Source organism: Monodelphis domestica, chromosome 1 (genome assembly GCF_027887165.1).
Source record: "Monodelphis domestica isolate mMonDom1 chromosome 1, mMonDom1.pri, whole genome shotgun sequence".
Classification (NCBI taxonomy): Eukaryota; Metazoa; Chordata; class Mammalia; order Didelphimorphia; family Didelphidae; genus Monodelphis; species Monodelphis domestica.
Genome location: NC_077227.1, coordinates 705,222,430 through 705,243,813, shown reverse-complemented (window position 1 = coordinate 705,243,813; position 21,384 = coordinate 705,222,430). Strand labels below are relative to the sequence as shown.

General features: G+C 42.8%; 1 protein-coding gene across 1 annotated transcript in view; it reads right to left on the bottom strand.

The window, feature by feature from the left end:
- The window catches only part of ZFPM1 (zinc finger protein, FOG family member 1), a 229,618-nt gene that overhangs the window by 38,741 nt on the left and 169,493 nt on the right, over nt 1–21,384 (bottom strand). The window contains exon 4 of the mRNA XM_007477290.3: nt 11,704–11,837. Within this exon, the coding sequence (XP_007477352.2) occupies nt 11,704–11,837 (134 nt within the window). The remainder of the gene's footprint in view (nt 1–11,703; nt 11,838–21,384) is intronic.

Here is a 21,384-nt window from a genome sequence, read left to right as displayed (position 1 = left end):
GGCTCCCAAGGCTCCCTAGCTTGGCAGCTCAGCTGGTTAGAGTGCCCTGTTAATGAGATCAGGACTCTAGGATAAGTCACCTTGCTTGCTTTCATAGCCATGGTGCTGCTGCCCTGCTCTGCCAACTTCTCCGTGATGCCAAACACCAGCAGCAGAATTTGCAAGGTGTGTGTCACTGACCCCTATTCCTGGTGCCCAGGGGGGCAGCATGGCAGAGCCGGTGGACTACTGGTCTGCTCACAGCCTGGCTTCAGCTCTGACCAGACCCCTGGGCACGTCCTTCCCCGGTTTGAAGGTTTCTTTAGTTTAGCAAATTAGGTTGTGAGGGCCATGGTGGGAGAGTGGGCCAACAGTTAGCCTTGAAGCCAGGAAGACCCGGCTTCATCACCACATAGCAGCTATGTGACCCCAGTTGGTCACTTTACCTCTAAAAGCTCCAGGCAAACCGCAGAGAAGATGCTGACCTGCATTGCTGCTGCTGTTTTTTAAAAATCCTTGCCTTCTATCATCAATACCAAGCATCCATTCCAACAAAGAAGAGGGGCAAGGGCTAGGCATTTGGGGTTATGTGAGTTACCCAGGGTCATACAACTAGGAAGTGTCTGAGGCCAGACTTGAACCCAGAACCTCCTGGCTCTAGCCCTGACTCTCATTGTAAGAAGGAATTAACAATGGGAGTTCTCTAAACCAGTGAAATCCTGGGTTCATTCCTTCCCCCAAATTGTGTTAACAGTAGTTTTGTGAACTGATCTCACCAGGAAGGCTGTTGTGAGCAAAATGCTGTGTAAATCTTAAAGCCCCCAAGATTCCATAACTCTGATTATTACTATCATATGAAAGTTGCTGCTGTTTTTGAGTCCCAGCTTAGAAACTAAGTGGGCTATAGCTGGTAGGGACTGTAGAGACTACACTGTTGGCCCCTTTGAGGATTCCTTGGCAGAGATACTGAAGTGGTTTGATGTTTCCTTCTCCAGTTAATTTGGCAGATGAGGAAACTGAGGCAAACAGCATGAAATGACTTGTCTAGGGTCCCATAGCTAGTAAGTGTCTGAGGTTGGATTTGAACTCATGAAGATGAGTCTTCTTGACTTCAGGCTTGGCATTCCATTCACTTGGCCACCTTGCTGCCCCTTAGAAAGCCTAGGATTATCTGTTTGGGGCTGGAAGGGGCCAACCCCCTCAGGATAAAGTAGAAAAAAGAAAAAAAGGAGGGGAAGAGAATAAGCATTTATTAAGCACCTACTGTGTGCCAGGCATTGTGCTAAGCACTTTACAAATTTTATCCTCACACAACAACCCTGGGAAGTAAATGCTGCTATTACCCCCATTTTTCTCATCCATCATCTTATTTGACTTTCACCCTAATCCTGCTGCAGGCCAAGGATTATTACCCATTCTGTGAGAGGCTAAGGCAGGATCTTCCCTACATGGAGGCCCCCTCCAGCTCCAGATTACTATTCCCTGATTTTGAGTGTTTCTAATATTGTCATCAACAGAAGGATGGGTCTTACTGCTCCCATTTTATAGGTGAAGAAACTAAGTCTTTAAGTGACTTGCTCAAGGACACACAATGCCAGGCTCTTCTTTCTCCTATATCTACTTGTCATTTCACAGAGCCAAGGCTGCTTTGCTGCTTCCCTCTGGGAGCCTTTTTGCCTCCAAACTCTCTGGCCAGGGGAAGAGATGTCTTCCCAAGCTGTCAGGGACTCATCCATCCCCATAGGAGCCTGGGGGATGCCAGGCGGTAATTAGAAGCAAGGGAGAGGACAGTGCAAGGAAAGGTTGCTCCTGGTTTTTTCCTCTATCTCCCCAACCACCAGCACCCCCCCCTTCCCCTTTCCCTTCTTCCCTCTCCAAACAACGAAGAAAAATAGCCTGGCGGGTGATAGCGGCTATCTAGGATAACGCCACGATTCCTTCCTCAGTTCTCTGGGCAAGAGATAGGAAGGGAGGCGAGCAGCAGGAGCAGAGCTGGGAATCATCAACCCAGCTCGATAAGGGGGCTGCTGAAATGTTAGCAAAAATATTTAGACAATAAATGAAGTATCAGAAAGCAGCATAGATCTTTAAGAAATCAATCATCTTGTACTGTGTGTCTGGACACCCGGCGCCGAAGCAGAGATAGCTGCCAAACTGGGGAGATAAGGGTTAATCAAGGATTTAATTCTGCTCAAGATAAAAGAGGGAGAAAGAAAAAAAAGCAAGACTCTCCTTCCTCCCTGCGCGCCCTCCCTTGCCCCTACTATTTGCAAGGACCTCAGGACCTCAAAGCTTTGGGATGACTTTTCTCCCTGTCACTCCCTGTGCTGCCCCCCAGATATCTTCCTGGGCTGGGAAGTGTTTCTAATGACCTACTAATTCTCCCAGGACTGTTCTCCACCCACAGTCTCAAGAGCAAAGGCCTCCACGAGGAGGGAGAGAAACAAAGACAAACCCCCGAGTATGAGAGCTCTCCCCTGGAACAGAGGATGTCAGAGTTGGAAGATTTCTTCCAACCCAGAATGTCAGAGTTGGGAGGGTCATTAGAGATCATCTGGTCCAACTTCCTCGCTTAATGGATGAGGAAACTGAGGCCCAGCAAGGTTAATGGGAAGGAGGAGCAGGAGGATGTTGGTTTGGGCAGGAATTAAGTTATTAATAAATGAAAAAGACTTTATTATGTGCCTTATTCTAAGAGTTGGGGATAGGAAGAAAGACGCGTCAGGAGGGTCTAATGGAGGAGGCAATATGCACAAAGCTAGGAACATACAAGATATAGACAGTATAAATGGGAGGTCATCTGGGACGGAAGGCACTGGGAGGGGGCTGGCTGGGGAGAAGGAAGGAAGGGTTAGTAGAAGGTAGGAGTGGAGCTGCCTTGAAGGAAGCCAGGGAAGCCAGGTGGTGAAGGAGATTGTGAACTCAAGGGCAGGGACTCTTTTGCCTCTTTTTACATCTCCAGTCCTCATTATTGTGCCTGGCACATAGAAGGTGCTTAATAAGTATTTATTAACTGACTGCCTATAAGACTTTTGACATGTAGCTAAGAGCGGCATTTTAGGCTCTAATATCCAGAAGGTACTTAATAAATGTTTATTAACTGGCTAACTGTATGACCTTTGACATATAGCTGAGGGTGGCATTTTAGGCTCTAATATCCAGAAGGCATTTAATAAATATTTATTGATTGGCTGTATGACCTTTGACATGTAGCTAAGAGTGACACTTTAGGTTCTAATATCCAGAAATGCTTAATAAATGTTTATTAATTGGCTGATTGTATGACCTTTGAAATGCAGGTAAGAGTGACATTTCGGGTTCTAGTATCCCTTCTGGTTCTGAAATTCCAAGCCTTTTCCAGCTCTAACATTCTATGTTTAGTTCTGAAATGTTATATTCTAAGGCTGCAGGTTCTCTGTTCTAAATCCCTTCCACTTCTGATATTCTATGGCCTATGAACCAGTGTATCTTGGGTCCCAAGAACAGTCCTGGCCCCTAGCTGTCGGTCTTGAGCCTGCTCCTAGTAGGTGATTTCATCAGGTCCCATAGGTTCAACTGTCATCTCTATGCAGATGACTCCCAGTTTTATGTAATCAGACGAGGTCTTTCTCCCAAGCTTTAGCTCAGAATCTCTCCACCTGGTCCAAGTGGGAAGTTCAGGGGCTGCTTACAGACCTCGTCCCACTCTCATTGGTGTAGAAAGAAGCTTTGCCTTTCTCCAGGTTTCCAGCCTGGGCTAGTTTTATCCTTCCTTTGGCAACATACTCTGTTGGACAACCAACAACTCCGGGGGGTTACTGTATTAATATTGAACTCGGTGTAGAGATCTGATTGGCTTCACCCATTGTAGCGCAGAAGTCCTTAAACCCAAGCAATCCACCAGCCTTAGCCTTCTGGTAGCTGCCACGTCCAGCTTCTTTTGGACATTCCCAACTGGCTGTCCCACAGGCATCTCAAACTCCATGTGTACAAAACAGACTTCCCTACTCCCCCTTCCCAACTCATCCCTCTTCCTAATTCCCCTATTGTCAGTGATATCATCATCCTTCCAGGCATTCGGGCTTTGCAATCTAGGAGTCATCTTTGATCACACTCTCTCTCCCTCCCTCACCAATCAGTTGCCAAATGTAATCTCATCCTTTCTACCTCCATGACATTTCTAGCGTCCATTTCCCCCCCCCCCCCATTATATGGCCACCACCTTAGTCTGACTCCTTATCATCTCTTGCCCAGACTTCTGTAATTGTCTCCTTAATTATTCTCTCTGACTCAAGAGTCTCTTCACTCTAAGCCAGCCTCCACCCAGCTGCCATTGTGATAGTCCTAAGAGACAGCTTCAACCATTTTACTTCCCTACTCAAAAAGTACAGTGACGTCCTTTTATCACTAGGACAAAATATAAACTCAGTTGAACATTTAAAGCTCTTCACCATCTGGCTCAGCCTTCCTATGCATTCATTACCTTCCCTCATGCACTCTACAATTCAGCCCAACTGGCCTATTTATTGTTTCTTGCACATAACATTCCATCTCCCTGGCCAAAGATGACACACGTCTAACAAAGGATGGCATGAATGTCTTTGCCAGCTTCTTCCAAATCTAATCAAAAGGGCTTTAAGCTATAAAGGGATGGGGAATGGAGAAGACCATTTATGTTGATGCCAAGAGAGTAGCCAAAGGAAGACAAATAGCGGCTGAGGCATTCAGAAATTCACAGGGGCCAAAATCCAAGACAGAAACTAGTAATAAAAACTCAAGTGTCCTAAACCCAAATATCCAAAATTCAGGCAACACACATGAAACCCTAACACAAGGAGGGCAAATTTGTATCTGACATGCTCCTGAGACTTGGTAGAATTAAACCCATGATTAGATCATGATGCCAGATCTTATTTAAAAAGAAAAAGGAGTATAGTGAATAGTGTCAGGCCTGGAGTCCCAAGGACCTGGTTCCAATCTGACCCCAGACACTTCCTAGCTGTGTGACCTTGAGCAAGTCACTTAATCCCTCTGGCCTTTCTGTCTTAGAGTTGTTATTAGAAAGGAAAAAAAGAAAGGGATATGCAAAAGGGGGAGGGGTAGTGCTGTATACTGAGAAGCTATAAAGATGAAAGGAAATCAAGAAGCCAGATGGGGTAAGCATGTGGAGAGTACTTGGGTGAAAATCAAAAGAAGGAGAAACAGAAGTAATTTGTCAACAGATTATACTTCAGACCACCTAGACAGAGAGAGGACATAGATGAACAGCTTGGAAAATATATCATTAGGCTGCCACAGAGACATGGTATCACAGTGATTAAATCACTTGCTCAGGGTCACATAGCTAGAAAGTGTCTGATGCCAATTTTGAATTTAGATCTTCCCTACTCCAGGTCTTGTACTCTATCCATTGAGCCACCCAGCTGGTGCCTGCTATGTGACAGCCACCATGCTAAGCACTTTACAATTATTAGCTCATTTGAACTTCACAACAATCCTGAGGGGCAGGTGCCATTATCATCCCCATTTTACCATTGAGGAAACTAAGGCAGACAGAATTTAAGTGACTTGACCAATGTCAGGCATCTACGATCTAAGGCCTGATTTAAACTCAGGTCTTCTTGACTTCAGGTCTATCCTCTGTATCACCTAGATGACTCAAGAAGATGTGGATGATGTGGATGTACAGGGAATTCACCTACCAATTTAGACTAAAAAAAAAAAGAAATATACAGAATATGGAAGTAAGGACATGTAACAGAAAACAAACATCAAAATGTGGCACAGTCCTGGAAAAGTATCAGAAATTTGAAAGCTCCAAAAGAGTCTTGGCTAGCAATGAAAGCTAAAGAGTTGTTGCTCTTGTAGGTTTGTTTGTTTGTTTATTTATTTATTAAAACTGTATCAAGTGAAAAAGGAGCATCACAGAAGGGAGGGTTTTTGTTTTTGTTTTGCATGGAGTGGATGGTACAATAATAACTAAGTTCCAAAGAAGTCAGAGCTAATATTATGCTTCTGTTTTCTCTGCCAAGGAGAATGACCTTTCCACTGGAAATGATAAAACAAAATTGACTAACAGGGAGTTGCTGCATTGGATAAGTAAGGAGATAATTAGAGAACACCCAACTGCCCTACATGAATTCAAGTCACTTGGATGAAGCTCATCTGGACCATCAGAGACTAAAAGACCTGACAAACGTGACTACCGAGTCACTCTTGGTGAAAATGGAAAGATCATGGAAAACAGGAGAGGTGGCACAAGATTTGAGATGGTCAAATGCTCGAATTCCCCTTTTCTCTATTCCTCAAAAGGGATGAGAACAGTCTCCAAATTCTAGACTATTGAGCTTGACTTTGATTCCTAAGAGAATCCTAAAAGGCATCATTAAAGGGATGATTGGTGAACCTCCAGAAAGGGAAACAATGATTACAAAGAGTCAGCTTGGCTTCATCAAGGACAAGTTGTGCCACAATAACCTCAATCATTCGAACAGGATTACGAAATGATCAGAATCAGGGAATACTGTGAACACAGCTTGCTGAGATTTCTGCAAAGCTTTTGATAAAGTATCTTATACTATTCTGGTGGAGATGATGGAGAGATAGGGATTGGATGATAATACAATCAGATGGGTTCAGAACTAGCAGGATGGCTAGACTCAAAGAATACTTGTTAATGATTCAGTGCCAGTAGGGTACATGTAGTCTCCACTGAAGTACCCCCAGTATCTGTCCTTGGATTTGTGCCATTTAACATTTTTATCAGTGATAAGGATAAAGGCATCGATTGTAAGCTCATCCAGTTCACAGAAGACAGTCACCAAACTGAAGTGGAAGAGTTGGCAAGAATGGATGAAGGTCAGGATTCAAAAAAAGTTTGGCAACTTGAGAGCACTGAGTTGTTGTTGCTGTTATTCAGGCAAGTCTGACTTATTATGACCCCATTTGGGATTTTCTTGAAAGATACTGGAATGGTTTGTCATGTTCTTCTCCAGGTCATTTTACAGATGAGGAAACTAAGGCAAACAGGGTCCAGTGACTTGCCCAGGGTTACACAGTTAGAAGTGTCTGAGGCCAGATTTGAACTCACAAAGATGAGCCTTTCTGACTCTAAGGCCAGTGTTCTATCCACTGTGCCACTCACTGACCCCACTGAGCTGAATTAGAATAAGATGAAATTCAGTGGGGAAAGATGAAAAGTTCTGCACATGAGTCACCTTCACAAGTGTAAGATGGCAGTTCTGAAAAAAAAAAAAAGATCTGGGGGTTTTAGTGAGCTGCAAGCCCAATAAATTGGCAGCAAAAATAGCTAATAAGCTCTCAGATTGAATTAAGAGGAGGAACAACTTCCAAAATAGGGAAGTAATAGTTCCATTGTGCTCTACTTCCAACAGACCTCATAGGTAGTCTTGTGTTCCATTCTAAAAACCACAGTTTAAGGAGGACATTGATAAGTCAGAGAATCTTCAGAGGGAGGCAACCAAGATTCAAATCTGTGTCATGTAATAATTAAAAAATAATAAGATTTCTTCTAGGTGAGGGGGAGACCAATGAGAGAGACCGGGGAGACGAACAAGAAGACCAGGAGAGAGACTGAGGAGAAGAGACAGAGCAGGAGGTGAGGGGGAACGAGGAAGAAACTCGCAGGCTAGGCCAGGTTACTTAGGAATGATTGTCTACCCTTCCTAATAAACTTTATAAAATATATATCTCTGGGTAGAAGAAATATTATTTTTAAAATTATTACAGACATAAAGACAGACTGAAATAAATGGGCATGTTTTGCCCATTTGAGAAAAGACTCAAGTGGGACATGTCTAGTATCTAAAGGGCTGTCATATGGAAAAGATTACAGGGAACAACTAGGATACTCAGTGGATTGAGAGCCAGGTCCAGAGATAGGAGGTCCTAGGTTCAAATCTGGCCTCAGACACTTCCTAGCTGTGTGACCCTGGGCAAGCCACTTAACCCCCATTGCCTAGCCCTTACCACTCTTCTTCCTTGGAACCAATACATAGTATTGATTCTAAGATGAAAGGGAAGGAAGGAAGGAAGGAAGGAAGGAAGGAAGGAAGGAAGGAAGGAAGGAAGGAAGGAAGGAAGGAAGGAAGGAAGGAAGGAAGGAAGGAAGGAAGGAAGGAAGGAAGGAAGGAAGGAAGGAAGGAAGGAAGGAAGGAAGGAAGGAAGGAAGGAAGGAAGGAAGGAAGGAAGGAAGGAAGGAAGGAAGGAAGGAAGGAAGGAAGGAAGGAAGGAAGGAAGGAAGGAAGGAAGGAAGGAAGATTACCCTTGATCTATTTGGCTCTGGATGGCAAAACCAGGAATAATGAGGGAAGGTATAAAGAGGTTAAAAAGGTTTTGTCAGGAAAAAGATCTTTTATGTCAGTTTCATAGTGGATAGTGTGCCAGTCCTGCAATCAAGACGACTCATCTTCCTGAGTTCAAATCTGGTCTCAGACACTTACTATGTGACCTTGGGCAAATCATGTAACCCTGATTGCCTCATCTATAAAGTGAGATAGAGAAGGAAAAGGCAAATCAGTGTATTATCTCTTCCAGAAAAACCCAAAATTGGATCACAAAGAGTCAGATACAACTGAAATGAATGAATGACAACAAGAAGTCAGGGAAGAGACTTCTTAATGATGACAGCTGTTCCAAAGTGAAATGGGCAGCTCCAGGAGAGCCCTTGACTATTCTAACAGGGCTAGTAGGATGCAGAAGCCATTCAGTTTTGTTTTGTTTTTCAAAACGACATCTCCTAGGCTTGAAGATAGGGACTATATATATATGTGGGCCTCGAAACCCTCTGCTAGGCATTGGAACTTGGATCTCTGTTGTCTGGCCTGGCCCAGTGTGCCCCCCTCCCTTAGAGAATCACTCCTACTTCTGTTTGTTAGAACCTCTAGCTTTCCCCAAAGTCAGCTCAAGTACCACCCACTCTAAGAAGTCTTATCTAATCCCCCCAGCTTCTAGAGTTTTCCCTTTTCTCCATTCACCTTGTATATTTGTATATACATGCTGCCACCCCCAAGAGAAAGCAAGCTCCTTGAGAGCAAGGATTTTTTCTTTTTTTTTTTAACCCTTACCTTCCATCTTAGAATCAATACTGTGTATTGGTTCCAAGACAGAAGAGCAGTAAGAGTTAGGCAAGGGGGGTCAAGTGACTTGCCTAGGGTCACACAGCTGAGAAGTGCCAGGTTTGAACCTAGGACCTCCCATCTCTAGGCCTGGATCTCAATCCACTGAGCTACCCAGCTGCCCCCTGACTTTTTCATTTTTAAATAATCCCCAATGCCTAACAGAGTACTTCGAACACTGTAGCCACTTGGTAAATGCCTGTTTATGGAGTGATATTAATTTGTATGCATGATATATTCTGTTCCTCCTCTCACCCACAATATATGAATGTAAGCTTCTGTGTGCAGAGAACCCGCTTCCCAGGATCACATACACTGGGATACAGGTAGGATCCAAGTAAATTTTCAACTCTGAGTTCCCAGTGTCAAGTATAGAATATAGTAAGTTGCTGAGATTTAAAAAAATCTTTGTTAAAATGAACTGAAGCAACATGGTAGACCTGGATTTGGAATCTGAAGACCTGGATGACTCCAAGTATACCCTTAGTACATAGCTTGGAGTCTAGACCAGGAGTCAGCCTACCCTAGAGGATAGTATGCTGGACCTGGGTTCAGAAAGATCCAAGCTCTGATTCTATCTCTGATGCTTATGACCTTTATGATCCTGTGGAAATCTTTTCATCTCTTTGACTCTCAGTTTCCACTCCTGTAAAATGGGAATAATAATAGCATACTATCTACCTCACAGAGCAGGTGTGAGAAGCATTGAATTTGGTAATGTCAGTGCAGTGATTTGCAAAGCTTAGAATACTATCTAAATGCTATTTAGTAGTAGTGCTATTGGTACCAATACTAGTAGCAATAATATTAGTGATCAGGGAATCAGATACTATGCAGGTAACCAACTGACAATATATGTAATAAATACACCAAGAGAGTTGATTGTAAAACATTTGACTTGGTAAGATCTGAGGGGGCAAATTCATCACTAATGGGAGGTTTATCCCTGCTGACAGGACTTGCCAAGTGGCATTATTTCTGGCAACAGGTACCATATCAGCCTGGGACTGGTAAAGGCTTTGGTAGCTAACAATGTATCTAAAATGAGCTGCCATCTTAGGGGCCAGGCTCTCCTTCCAACTGCCCCGCAATCCTGGGAAGAGATTGGTTTCATCCTAGTGCTAGCCTCTCTTTCCAAATCAAGGAATACTTATTTCTCCTTTCTTTAATAAGTATGAATGAGGGGCAGATAGATAGCACAGTGGATTGAGCACCAGATCTGGAGTCAGGAGGACCTGAGTTCAAATCTGGCCTCAGAAACTTTTTAGTTGTATGACCCTGGGCAATCACATAACCTTGGATTACCTATCCCTTGCTGCCCTTTTGTTTTAGAATTGATACTAAGGCAGAAGTGACACAAAATAGTATGGATGAAAGAGCCCTGTTTTTAGGGTCAGAAGATGTAGGTTCGAATTCTGACTCTTCCACTTACTACCTTTGGGATCTGGTTTGAATTTCCCCCTCTGCAAAAAGAGTTGGGGCTAGGTGAACTTTAAAGTCCCTTTTGGCTAGCTCTAGAGTTATGATCCTATAATCTGGGATATATTGAACACTCTGGAATTTATCTGTGTCTTCCTTAAATCCCATTCAAATTTTCTGAGAACAAGAAGTCCTACAAATTTCCTTCTTACTGTGAAGAAGTAGTTATCAAATGATCTATTTTAAACTTGGAGAGGAAGGGGAGGAAGAGGGAGGCATACTTCTAAAATCCCAGGAATCAGCGACCAAATCTGTGCTCTCCATGCTTCCCTTAAGAGACAATAATACTTGTGCTATTATAATAAATAAAAAGGAGATCTGGGTTCTCAGGGGGAATGAAATTATTGGCATATGAGATTTCTGGTAACAGCTGAGGTTGCCACAGGCAAGAGCCATTTTCAAAGGGGGCCTATTTTGGCTCTTATATATTTAAATAGTGTGACCAGTAGGAAATTCTCTGGGCAAGTCATTTAACTTCTATCTGCCCCAGCTTCCTTATTTGTAAAAAGGGGATAATAATAGCTTCTACCTTGTTATGAGGGCAAAATGAAAAAAAAGATGTGTTGTTCTGTCCCCTCCCTGACCTCATACTTTAAAGTACTATATGAATATTAAATTAAAAAACAAAACAAAACAAAGCAGATTTAGAGTTAGAAGGGACCTTAGAGCTTATTGAGTTCAACTTCCCTTATTTGAAAGATCATAGGATCATAGTTTTCAGAGCTAGAAGGGACCTTAGAGGATACTGTATTCAACTTGCTCATTTTACAAATGAAGAAACTAAGATAGAGAGGGTTTAGTACTTGCCCAATACCAGAAGCTAGACTTATCTGACAAGTTACAGCATCATAAGAATTCACAAATGGGAAGGATTTTGGAAATAATCTAGTCTAACCCCCTCATTTTGCAAAGGGGAAACAATGGCCTAAGGAGCAATAGCAAAATAATAATGGATAATAGCTAGCATTTTTACAGTACTTTAAGGTTTTTAAAGAACTTTACTCATCTGGTGAAAGACTGAAATCCGGGGATTGAAAACTGTGATGGCCAAAGACCAGGTAGGATTAGGGACCAGGATGTCTAGAGCCAAGGTAGTAAGAAATAAGAGTGGAAAGCTAGAGATCCTTACCGTCTCTGTTTGCCCTGGTGAGGAACCTTCACTCTGGATATTTCCACTGAATGGACCCCAAGAAATTCCCTCAGGGAGGTTCCTCTTCGCACGAACTTTGCTTTCCCCATCCTGTGAGATCAACTCCAGTTCGTCTAGATTAAGAAAATACAAAAGAACTATAAGAGGAAAGCATGACAGCTTGTTGACTCTACCTGTACATACCCAGAGTTGAAGATAGGAGTCCCTAAACACCGAGGGCTCACTTCCCAAGTCTGGGGCCTGAGGAACTACATAATCCCTCTCTGACCCCAGGTAATCAGACAATCATTTATAAATATATATTAGACTAGAACTACAAATATTTATAATAAAAATGAACACTTATTAAGCAACCTACTAGGTTCTAGGCACTATGCAAAGTGCATGGGATATAAAGGAAGGCAAAAGACAATCCCTGCTCTCAAAGAGCTCACACTCTAATGGGAGAGATACCATGAAAACAAGCTATTTATAAATAAGATTTTTACAGAATAAATTAGAGATAATTAACAGAGGGAAAGAGCTAAAATTAAGGGAGATGAGAAAAAAGGGTCTTGTAGACAGGTAAGATTTTAGCTGAGACTTGAAGGGAAGCCAAGATACAGAGATGAGGAGGAAAAGCATTCTAGGCTTGGGGGACAGCCAATGAAAATGCTCACAGTTAGGGGATGGAGGTTCTTGTTCTTGTCCATCCAATAAAACTACAGGGCAAACACAGTTAGAATGACTCTATGGAATCATGGCAGACTTAGATACTTCCTGGCTGTGTGATACCAGGTAAAGAACCAATGATGTTTATTAGTCTACTGAGTAGAGGGTTGATATGGTCAGGCCTACATTTTAGGAAGAACAATTTGACAGCTGAGAATAGGATGGATTGGAGCCAGGAGAGGGCAAAGACTCCCAGTAGGCTATTGCAATAGTCTGGGCCAGATGTGAAGAGAACCTGCATCCAGGTGGCAGTATCAGAGGAGAGAAGGGTGCAGAGATGCTCAGAGATGCTGTGGAGATGAAATCAACAAGGGATGCTGAGGACATGAAATCAACAAGGGATGGTCCAGAGGTGAAATTGACAGGCCTTGGTAACAGCTTGGTTATGGGGGAATTGGAGATAGTGAAGAGTCCAGGATGATACCTAGGTTACCAGCCTCTGGGCCTTGAGGGACAGGGATATTTGTACAGGGGGGGAAACCTGGCAAAATAAACTTGGGGAATAGTTTTGACTTGTGTGCAAAGGGCACAAATTCCAGAATGGACCCAGATATCTAGATGTTGTATTATAGAAACATAATATTATTATATTATTATTACCTAAAGGTCTAATATGGTCATATCCCCCAATTAAACCATAAACTTTGCAAGTATAGGAATCGAGTCCCCCCAAGCCCTTAGCACAGTACTTTGGCCATGGTAGAAGCATTAAGAATGGCTGCTGTAGTTAGAGGAGGAGGAGATGGTGCAAACCCAAGGAGGGTATGGTAAAATAATAAGAGTAATGATAATAGTAATTGCACTTCATGTTTTCAAAGAACACAACTGCTTTAAAAAGTCCTCAAGGCTTCCATATTGGGGGATGGCTTTCTAGGAGAGGAATACTGGAGGAAACGATGATATTAAAAAACCTCAAAGACATCAATAAAAACAATTTAAAAAAATTGAAGACATCCCTATGAGTTATAGAGGATGGTATAACTATTGCTATTTTTCAGATGGAGAAGAAAAGTTCATTATCTTGTTCAGTCAAATGGCTAGAGAATAGCAGAATAAGGACTAAAACTTGAGCCTTAAGGGTAGCTAGGTGGCACAGTGGATGGAATGCCAGGCCTGGCATCAGGAAGACTTGAGTTCAAATTGGCCTAGATACTTACTAGTTGTAGAAGTTGCTTAATCCTGTTTGCCTCATTCTTATCTGCAAAATGAGCAGAAGAAGGAAATGGAAAACTATCTGTATGACCCTTCACCCTGTTTGCCTCAGTTTCCTCATCTATAAAATGAATTGGAGAAGGAAATGGCAAACTATCTGTGTGACTCTAGACAAGTCACTTCACCCTGTTTGCCTCAGTTTCCTCATCTGTAAAATAAGCTGGAGAAGGAAATGGCAAACTATTCTAGTACCTCTGTTAAGAAAACCCATATGGGGTCATAAAGAGTCAGATACAACTGAAACAACAACTTAAATAAGAGGGCCCAGAGAAGAGAAAATAATTTCCACAAAGTCACACATATAATAAGTAGCAAAGTGAGAATCTGAACCCAGGTCTTCAGACTCCAAAGGCTCAGTGCTGTTTTTACCCAATTACAAACCCAGAATCAAGCCTGCCTTTGGGTGGCACATTCACCCTGCAAACTGATGCCGTTATAACTGGGAATCATTCTACTGGGTCCCTGACTTAGGGACAGGAGATGAATTGACAGCCTAAGGCTCATCTTGGAGCCTTGGCTTCCTAGAGACTCCCTGATGAGTAGATCTGGGGTCGCTGAGAACATGGCTAGACCAGAGCAGAGAGCTTGTGGAAAGGCTGACCTGAAAGGAGGAGGAAGATATCAAGGTATAGTGGAAAGAGTAATCAGTCAACACACATTTATTTATTTTATCTAAAACCTTTTCCTCAACTCCTGGTTTTACCATTAACTCCCTCTGTGTGACCTAGATCAAGTCACTTCCTCATCATGGACTTTGGTTTCCTAAAGGTCTCTTCTAGACCTTTCTATATTTCTAGACATTCTATATTTAAAGGGCCCTCCCAGTCCTGACTTTTATGTCCTTTTATGTCCTGTCCCTCCTAGCTGTGACATTCTACATCTGACTCAACTGGACAAACAGTTGATTGATAATGACCACTGATATTTTCCATGTCCTTAGAACCTCAGGGCATCAGGAATTAGTGGTTGTATCTCTGTCTTTTTCCTCCATGGCCCATGGGATCCAGGGGCACCCACGGCTGGTACCCTCTTATCATGGCTTCTCCTTTACTTGCCCAGCTGCTCAGGAAGGAAGAGGTAGCTCTGGTAACCTGACTATTTTATTTATAAAAATATAGAAACTGGGGGCAACTGGGTGGCTCAGTGGTCTAGAGAAAGGAGGTCCTGGGTTCAAATATGACCTCACATATAATGGCAATATTGTAGAATGATCAAATGTGATAGACTTTGCTACTAACAGTGATACAGTGATCCGGGACAGTTCTAAAGGACTTATGAAAAAAGAACACTTTCCACATCCAGAAAAAGAGGTGGAGAAGAAATGCAGATGAAAACATGTGGTTTTTCCCTTGTTTATTTGAGTTGGGAGACAATATGGATCCTATAACTTTGGAAAACTTATGTGGAAATTTGTTATTTAAATAAAAAATAAAGATAAAAAAAGATAACACAAATTTGGCCATAGACACTTCTCAGCTGTGTGACCCTGGGTAAGTCACTTGACCCCCATTGCCTAGTCCTTACCACTCTTCTGTCTGGGAACCAATACACGGTATTGATTCTAAGATGGAATATAAGTTGTTTTTTGGGTTTGTTTTTTTTTTTTAGGTAGAAATTCACTTAAATTGTTGCTAGATTTGAAAAAGAAAGGAGTCCTTCTACTTGCAAAGAGAGAGTCTGACTGGACTAGAGGACATTCCCAGGTCCCCTCCTGCTCAGCATCTACAATCCAGCAATAAGAGGCTGCATTTAGCTTTCACTCTAAGATTTGCAAAGCACTTTTCATGTGTTATCTCATTTGGCAGTTCAGCTGAAAGTTGAGATGTCCTGAAGACCCTGTGAGTGAGGCAAGTGCTATTGTTAACCCTATTTTACATATGTAGAAACTAAGGCCAAGAGAGCTTTAGAGACTTGCCCAGGCTCATACCCCTTGAAGAATCAGATCTGGTATTCAACCTTAGATCTCTTGATTCCATGCCCAACACCCTACCCCACTACTTGCCTCGCTAGGAGCCTTTGCCCTCTAGTATAAAGGGGAATAAGGCCAGGGCTCCCCTTGGCATTGTCATTACTGGGAAATAGGCCTGCCCCATAACTGCCCCTCCTTCCTTTATTTAGACCCTTACCTTCAGACTTAGAATTGATACCAAGTATAGTTTCCAAGGCAGAAGAGCCGTAAGGACTAGGCAATGGAGGGGGCCAGAGGGTAAGTGACTTGCCCAGGATCATACAGTTAAGAGGTATCTGAGACTAGATTTGAACCCAGGTCCCCCCATTTCTAGGCCTGGCATTCTACTCAGCTGCCTTTCTGCCCCCTTTTAATAGCAGCATCCCTCCTTCTCCTCTGCCCAGGAAATGGCTAAGTTCTCTTCACTGTGCCCCTTGGATGCCGTGTCTGCCACCTTTTCACCTAGTGAATACGGCTTCTCTCTCTCTCTACCGAAGCCTGGCCCGGCCTGGGCAGAGGTCAGAAACCTGTCCGCCATGACAGGGAAATCTATTCCCCATTGAGCAGGCCAGAGAAGCTGCTTTACTTCCGGCTGCCCTCAACTCCAGGCAGGCTCTGGGCTTAATGGGCCTGATTATCTGATAAACTTCTAGCTTAATGGTTTAGATAACATGTAAATATGCTATGAAGGCTGTTCTAAAATGGTTTAACTGGGTCTTTGTCTTTCAGAGTGCAGATAAGATGGCAGCTTACCAATACTCAAATGTATGCTAATAGAGGCTGCCATCTCCCCTCGATCAGCTCTACTGAAAGTGGAGACGCACAGGAAAATAGGAAGGAGATTTGTCCAATGAATCCCATAGCAAGAGGGTCCCAGGAGAGAGGAAGAGAGAAGAAAGAGAGCCTCTCATGCCCCCACCCTGAGTTTTCCTGGGTACTGATGCCACTGCCTTCTCACGGGTTCTGAGGACTCAGGGGATCACTGAATCCCAATAACCTCCACATTTATTAAGCACCTACCAGCTACACAGCACCATTCTCTCCCTGGGAGAGGATTAGAGTTTCTGTAAGCCTCGGCATCTACCTTCTCAGAGATGGAGAAGACACATATCCAGAGAGCTTAATATTATAATATGATATCATATCATATCATATACTATAATGTAACATAATATAATATAGTTATATTATTATATAAAACTTATAATTTCAACTGGAATCAGGAAATATCAGCCATATTCCTTCAAAGGTTCCTTCTAGCCCAATAATCCTACTTTCAACCTGCATGATCTTGACAAAACACTTTAAGCCATCTGAACCTTGGTTTCCTCGCCAGCAAAATAAAGGGGTTGGACTAGATAGCCTTGAAGGAAAACATTGTAGCTCTAAATCTGGAGTGAATGAATGAATGAAGAGGAAATATAAAAATATTAAGAACCATGATGGGGGCAGCTAGGTGGTTCAGTGGCTTGAAAGCCAGGCCTAGCGAAGTAGGTTCAAATCTAGCCTCAGACACTTTCTAGCTGTGTGAGCCTGGGCAAGCAGCTTAACCTCCATTGTCTAGCCTTTACAATCCTACCTTGGAACTAATAAACAGTACTGAATATAAGATGGAAGGTAAGGAGAGGGAGAGGGAGAGGGAGAGGGAGGGAGAGAAAAAGAGAGAGAGACAGAGACAGACAGAGAGAAAGAGAGAAAGAGAGAGAGAGAGAGAGAAAGAGAGAGAGAGAGAGAGAGAGAGAGAGAGAGAGAGAGAGAGAGAGAGAGAGAGAGAGAGGGAGAGAGGGAGGGAGGGAGAGAGAGAGAGAGAGAGAGAGAGAGAGAGAGAGAGAGAGAGAGAGAGAGAGAGAGAGGGAGGGAGAGAGGGAGGGAGGGAGGGAGGGAGAGAGAGAGAGAGAGAGAGAGAGAGAGAGAGAGGGAGAGAGGGAGAGAGGGAGAGAGAGAGAGAGAGAGAGAGAGAGAGAGAGAGAGAGAGAGAGAGAGAGAGAGAGAGAGAGGATAGGGATACAAATAGAAAATTCAGATAATTGGGGCAGCTACATGGCTCAGTGAAAGAGAGCCTAACCTGGAGATAGGAGGTCCTAGGTTCGTATATGGCCTCAGACATTTCCTAGTTGTGTGACCCTGGATGAGTCACTCAACCCCAACTGCCTAGCCCTTACTGATCACTCTTCTGCCTTGAAATTGTTACTTGGCATCAATTCTAAGTAAAGTAAGGATTAAAAAAAAATAAATTGAGATGATCCCTCCTCTTCCTCTCAAGTATCTCATATTGGGATTAGAAGGATTTGTGGAAGAACAGATGGAAAGGCCTTGTGCTCTCTAAGGTTCATCAGTAGGGCAGGTGGCAAGATCTTGAAATCCTTTAAGGTATGGTGGCAACTCAGAAGGTAATTCACGGGAGTCTGGAAGGTGGACTGGAAAGGGAGATGGTAGGGTCTGATAGGCTGCCATCTTCTAACCTTAAGAACTCGTGACAAGAGCATCAGAGTGCTACAAAATAAAGTCCTTTGCAAGCCCCATTGAGAAGAGGCTTTGGGAAGGAGAAGGTGGCATCTGGCTTCTGATTCCTGTAGGCATTCAGAGCTATAAGGCAAATAGGTGGCACTGTGGATAGAGAAACCTGGAGTCAAGAAGACCCGTCTTTGAGAGTTCATGGTGGGACCCTGGGTAAGTCACTTCACCCAATTTGCCTCAGTTTCCTCATCTGTAAAATGAGCTGGAGAAGGAAATAGCCAACTATTCCAGTATCTTTGCCAAGAAAACCCCAAATTGGGGTCAAAGAAAACTGAAACAACTGAACAACAATAAAGAATTTTGTGGGTAAAGAGAGGGATAGATGGCATTTCACATATGAACAAAGCCAGAGACAGGAGGCTGTAAAGGGGCTTGTTTGGGGGCTGGGAAGGGTGAGGCAAGAGGACACAGTAAAGCCAGCTTGGCTGAACTAGAGGGTTTGTGGTAAGGGTTTAACTTGACATTCAAGGCTAGCTGCTCAACAGATGAGAGTCCTATTTCCTACCTTCATGCATTCACACACAAGCCGCCACTCACCAAGCCTTTCTTACCTCCACATCCCAGAACCCTCATTATCCTTCAAGGCTTTGCTTTTATACCACAACCTCAAGAAAGTTCCCAGATTCCTTTACTTATGAAGGGTATTAATTTTTCTCTTATTCATATAACTAGGTAGAGCAGTGGAGAATGTGTGGGACTTGGAGTAATGTAGATCTGAGTTCAAATCCTGCCTCAAGACAACTTAACTAGCTGTTAACAACTGACCCTAGGAAAGTCCCTTTGGCTCTAAGTCAACCTAAGGGGGCATACTCTCCATGCAGCCCCTGGAAGGTCTGAGGGCCTGACAGAAAATAGTGTGCTTGGAGCATAGATGGGACTTCTCCAAATGTAGGGACTTTGCTTGATGGGTTTTAATTGTGAAGATAATCCCACACAAGAATATTTCTCATCTATATTAGTTTTAGTTTTGTCTCTAAAATTGCTGGGGTTGGACCAGTTGAAGAAGTGTGGTCCTTGGACTCTAGTAGGTCCTCGAATCTTTGAGGTCAAACCAATTTTCACAATAATTGTTCAGTTTTTACAAGTGTGTCTGACTCTTTGTGACTCCATTTGAGGCTCTCTTGGCAAAGACTCTGGAGGGGTTTTCCATTTTTTTTCCCTCTAGCTCATTTTACAGTTGAGGAGTCTAAGGCAAACTGGGTTAAGTGACTTGCTCAGGGTGACACACTTAGTAAATGTGTAAGGTTGGATTTGAATTCAGGTCTGGTGCTCTGTCCACTATGTCCACCTAACTCCAAACAATTATTTCACAATAATACTATGCTATTATTTCCTATTAAAATTTTCCTTTTTCCAGATATGAATCTGTGGAAGGCCAGATTTTCTTCATCCAGGATAATGTATCTCAACAAAATGAATGCTGAAGGAGATAGGAAAATCCAGCCAGACATTAGAGATTTGCAAAAACATGCAATGTCGCTCTTCTCATGAATTTTTGTTTTGTTTTGGAAAATAGTTTTTTTTAAATAAAATATGTAATCCATAGTAATGTGCAATGACATTGTTATTTTAAAATGAATGAATACATAAATACATATTTTTAAAATGTATCTATTTTAATGTCTAATATACTAAATAATGATAGCTGTGAGCCACATAAACAAAAACACTTCAGGGGAGGGTGGTCCTCGATCATTTGTAAAAATATAGAGATACAGCTAATATGGAAATTTGGTTTGCATGATTTCACATACTTAATTGATATCACTTCGCTTGCCTTCTCTGTGGATAGGATAGTCATGAGAAGGAGGGAGAAAATTTGGAACTCAAAATTTAAAAAGAAAAGAATGTTTAAAAATAAATAATGAATTTTTTAAAAAGAGGAGTATGAGGGCTCACGAGACTCCAAATTTGAGAACCATTGCCCTGGATGACTTCTAGGGTCCCTTCTAGTTCTATTATTCAATTCTCCCTCCATGGTGTCTGTCCACAGAATCTCAGAGCTGGGGAGAAGCTCCAAGATTAATTTCATTCCTCTCTTATCAGACTCCCCTCCTTGGGGAAGAGCAAAAAGTACTGAATTTCAGGACAGAAGATCTAGATTCAAATCCTGACTCTTGCCTCTTACTTCCCTGTGAGATCTCAACTGCTATTTCCTCATCTGTAAAATAAGTAAGTTTGACAGAGTTGATTCTTGAGATTTCTTTCAGCTCTGTCAATTATTCTTTTTTTTTTTAATTTTAACCCTTACCTTCCATCTTGGAATCAATATTGTGTATCAGTTCCAGAGCAGAAGAATAATAAGGGATAGGCAATTCGGGTTAAGTGACTTAACCAGGATCATACAGCTAGTACATGGCTAAGGCTAGATTTGAACTCAGGACTTCCTATCTCCAAGCCTGGACCTCTCTCCACTAAACCACTCAGCTGCCCCTTAAGTCAATGATTCTTGATCCTTCTGATAACTTTCTCCTGAACCCTTCTGAATGCAGGAAGCTTGATACTCCATGCCCAACCAAATTAAGCTAAAATCTTTTTCCTTGTACCATGTGGAAACATCCAGGTTAGGGGTCAGGAACCCTCAGTCTTCAATCCCAGTTCTGACAGTAGCGCATGATATAGTCCTGGACACATTGCTTCTCCTCTGTTTCCTTTTCTATAATCTGGGAAGTTTAGAATAGCAAACCTCTGAAGCAGAAATTTTTAACCTTTATTCTGTGTCAAGGAGCCCTTTCGTAGTGTGGTGAAACCCAGGACCCCTTCTCAGAACATTTTTGAGGGTTTTTTTAAGTATATAAAACATTTAAGATCACAAAGGAAACCAAGTGGTCATTTTTCCCCCTATTGAAGTTGATGGATCTCAGGATAAGCACCCTTGCTCTCATGTCTCATTCAGCTCTAAGTTCAGGTCTCTATCATCGCTCGTGGTCATCCTAGCAGCAACTGGCAACCCAACATGGTGGGAGTTCCATATGGTGGAATGGGGTATTGTCTCAGCTCTGTATATGGTTCCTGAGCACGGTGACCTCCCAGGAGGGGAGAGGAGCAAGGACAATCTGGCCACATTTTCTGGGGAGGAGGTAGTGGCTGGGCATATAAGCTATAACTGTTCATCAAAGTGAACTCCCATCATCTGTCATTGGAAATTCACCTACTTCAACTCAGTGTGGATGGAAGTGGGCTCAAGGAATGGGGAGTTGGGGAATCAAGGGTTCTATGTAGGGTTCTTTTCCCATTGGACCCCTGGGATGGGGAGTTGGTGGGAGAATAAA